At 36.3% G+C, this 3,715-nt stretch overlaps 2 protein-coding genes across 2 annotated transcripts in view; both read left to right on the top strand.

Moving 5' to 3' along the window:
• LOC101312889 (group 2 truncated hemoglobin YjbI-like) overlaps positions 1-3,715 on the top strand; it is a 771,661-nt gene that overhangs the window by 664,799 nt on the left and 103,147 nt on the right. The window lies entirely within an intron of this gene.
• LOC101304934 (cation transport regulator-like protein 2-like) overlaps positions 3,079-3,715 on the top strand; it is a 2,433-nt gene continuing 1,796 nt past the window's right edge. The window contains exons 1-2 of the mRNA XM_004291223.1: positions 3,079-3,331; positions 3,562-3,688. Of these exons, the coding sequence (XP_004291271.1) occupies positions 3,580-3,688 (109 nt within the window). The 5' untranslated portion in view covers positions 3,079-3,331; positions 3,562-3,579. The remainder of the gene's footprint in view (positions 3,332-3,561; positions 3,689-3,715) is intronic.

Here is a 3,715-nt window from a genome sequence, read left to right as displayed (position 1 = left end):
TTGAGAAGATGTACAATGTGTTGTCATCATAACCGCACGTTCGAAAAATGAAATTTGTCGAGCTGATTAATATGAATTTTTTGTTTCATGATTATAGTTTGAGTCTTAACTTACACAAGATTATGGTCAACTAGTTTAAAGCACATTTGGGTTCGTGGGTTGCAACAAGGAAGTTGTATGGCTTTGATGTGATACTATTATGAACCTAGATCTGAATATTAATTGGATTTGTGTGTTATTAACTTGTTAACGTAATTAAGCTGATCTAGTACTCACTCTTAATAAAAAAAAGCGGCACATAAATATATTTTTGGACCACCACAAACGTTTCACACGTTGTGACATGATTACATCTATGAGATAGAAACTCATGTCTAAATCACTCAACACCTGGCCAAAATATATTCTCTATAATCTAGATGTTTGTCATCTACGAGTAAATTAAGCTACAAGCAAATATCAAAACGAGTTTCACACCCCCAAAATAATTGTTCATCGTCAAAGTTGCCCCTAAAGGCAAACTAGAAACACATTGACACTTTATAAAACTAAAATCATAAGAGTCGCTTGACTCTAGCCTTCTCGTCGTTCTCGACCATCTCTAAATGTGCCCTTCAGCCCTTGTGTATAAGTGTATTATAAAAAGATGAAAACTTAAAACGCGTAAAACCGTATATGCGCAGGCTAGTGGCGTATATATTATTGTCTACAAAGTCGGCAAACCACTTTATCAAACTTTGGCCAAGACTTGATGAATAAAGGAGCTACTTGACGTGCTGCCTAAAATAGTCGGGCTGCAGCATTTAAATAATCACACACAGCTTAGTCTTATACATGATAGTATGATACGGCGTGTATGAATAATCAAACAGAAATAAAAGTCGGTGCGAGATCATACATGATAGTATGATTGCTGCATATGGATGTATGTTGCATGCATGATGATTGATGCAACTCAACTAAATCTGAGCTTTAAAAGACTGACCAGTTTTAGTCGGAAACAAAATAAAAAGACTGACCGAGTTCCGTTGTCAAAGATTTAGAAGAAAAGGAGGAGCTTCATTCCACCAAACAAAACTTAACGATGACAAACCAATATTAATAAGTGCATATGTCACCTCACTTTCCTCATTGAAAATATGAGAAGATCTACAAGATATGGTGCAAACAATTATCAAAGCGACACAGTCTTCATTGAATAAGATGAAGTGTATGTAGAAAATGCATTCATGTGCGTAAAGTCTATTCATTGACATGTTTATGTATATGTCGTCAGATAAACGCTTTAGTTCAAACGTGACATGTTTTAATGCATCTTGCATGTATATGATGCAGTCTTTTTCATCATATAATACATCGATAATTAAATAAACAGACAAATACAATCATTAAAATATTTACTAAATAAATAATATGATGAAAAACTCTGTTCTAGAAAAACCGACAAACTCGAGCACCGCTTTTGTATCTTCCCCGCGAACTTTGTATCCACATCGTACGTTATCCTCCACCGGATTTGCAATCCTTGAAAGTTTGCCATATATCCTCCTACAAGAATCCAAGAGCTTGTTGTTGGCTCAACACATGAACACATCATTCCCTCTATCTTCTTATCCCCTCAACCCTCCATAGCTTATACTAGAGATTTGGATGAGGCTTGGAAAGGGAGTGATTCCAGTGATCTCAAATTGCAGATGATAACGACGCTTCCCACCTTCATGGCTTCATTGAACTAAGATCTCATTCCCATATCCGACATCTCTCTGCTTTTCCAATTCCCAGAAATCCTCAGACGAAAGTAACTAGCAAGTTGGAAATTGGACTCGGAATCAAAGTCGGAATATTTGGCCACCCAACTAGGACCAAGTTCCCATAGCTGGAAGCCTGGAATGCAGCTAGATAATGAAAGCATGGACCTCGGTCACCGCGCTTTGAAATTTACACTTGGCAACAAATCAAAAGGGTGTTTCATGCCCGAATTGTGTCCAGGTTCATTGGACCCGAATTGGTTAATGGTTATTTGTCTTGATGACTTGAATGACCTAATTGTGGTACCAACCAACTGCAGCTCTTGACAACGCGTCCAGGTTCAATGAACCTCAACCAGCTTGCGTTACTGCACGCGTTAGTTCTACGTTTTGTCAAAAACAACCATGCATGTAGACTTTCTCACAAAAAAAAAACAAAAAACCATGCATGTAGACATTGCATGGTGATGAGTGATGACTATGCAATTTGCTAAAAATTTATGTTTATCAAAATTTTTTTTTACAAAAAATTATAATGTGTTTGGGACTACAAAGGAAGAAGAAAAAAAAGGAACTTATGTAGTGAAATATATATTTTTATACGAAAATGATGAATTGTTTTCATGTTTTTATGAAAAACGTAAGATCGATTTGATCGAATAAAATATATGCTCGATATCATGCAAAGATAAGATAAGATAAGATCGTAAATCAGACCACCCAACGGCCAATACTCGTATGCCTTAACATGAACTAGTGGTAGCAAAAGCTTACACATGGATGCTTTATATTAACTTTCTTTAGATTTTAAATAATAATTTATTCATAAATATCTAACTCATGTGTTTATAGTTATATTTCTTTACTAGCTAGTATCTTTTTTGAATCATCTTTATTATGCTCTTAGTTAGTATTCTCTTTGAATCGTTGTACGAATAATACTTCATAGTGTTTTTAATATCGTCAATCTTTTATAATTTATTTTTCGAACTTATAAAGATAACCCGCTAGTCTGATATGATGGAATCAGAACACAACCTTAACCTAGGTCAAAAACAGAAAATCACATAATTTTTCTCATTAATTTCATAATTAACTAATAAATAAGTTTCCAAATCCACCTCCTAACAGAAAATAGAAACAGAAAATGCATCTCAAAACAATATAAATGATGGATCATGCATGTACATCCCCCATCATCCATACCACATACATGATGCCATAACAATAAACAATTAGATCACGTGGCAAGGCACGGGGTGTACACTTCGCCGAGTCTTCAGATTTTCCCTCTCCCCCTTATAAAACGGGCATATATCTCTCCCTCTTCGTCACGAGACCAAACCAAACCAAACCAACCGCGGACAGAGAGAGAGAGAGAAACACAACGAGAAAGGAAAAAAAAGCCCCAAATTCTGAAGCTAAACCCTAATCGCGTTTAGCTTCAAATCTTCTCGTTTCTCTCTTTGTCGCCATTTTTATCCCCGAAAACTCTAAATACCAGCTTCAAATCTTCTCACTCAGCTTTCTCCGTCCGTCAGATTACCCCAGAGTCCCAGACGCTTCCTTGTAATTTCTAAATCGTAAGCTCCGATTTCCCTTATTATATTTGTTTTTCTTGTTGAAAGACAATTTATGATAGATAGATGTGTGAGATTTTCGGGTTGTTATACTTGTGTTTGGGCTGTTTGCTCAAATAGCAATGTCGGTGATTATCTAGGCTCAAATGGGTTCTGGTTGAAGAGCTATGGCTGTAATTGAGCTCATAGGTTGCGATGATTTAAACAATTTTCTTTTTCACTGTGCATTTCAGGAGTCATACAACCAAAGGATGGTGTTCTGGGTTTTTGGATATGGTTCACTTGTGTGGAACCCTGGTTTCGAGTACGACGAGAAAGTGATAGGTTTCATCAAGGACTACAAGCGTGTTTTCGATCTTGGTATTGATCCTCTTCTCTCTCTCTCTC

The sequence above is a fragment of the Fragaria vesca genome, linkage group LG2 (assembly GCF_000184155.1).
Source record: "Fragaria vesca subsp. vesca linkage group LG2, FraVesHawaii_1.0, whole genome shotgun sequence".
NCBI lineage: Eukaryota > Viridiplantae > Streptophyta > Magnoliopsida > Rosales > Rosaceae > Fragaria > Fragaria vesca.
Note: the sequence above shows the minus strand (reverse complement) of the source record. Positions and strands in the feature narration are given on the sequence as shown.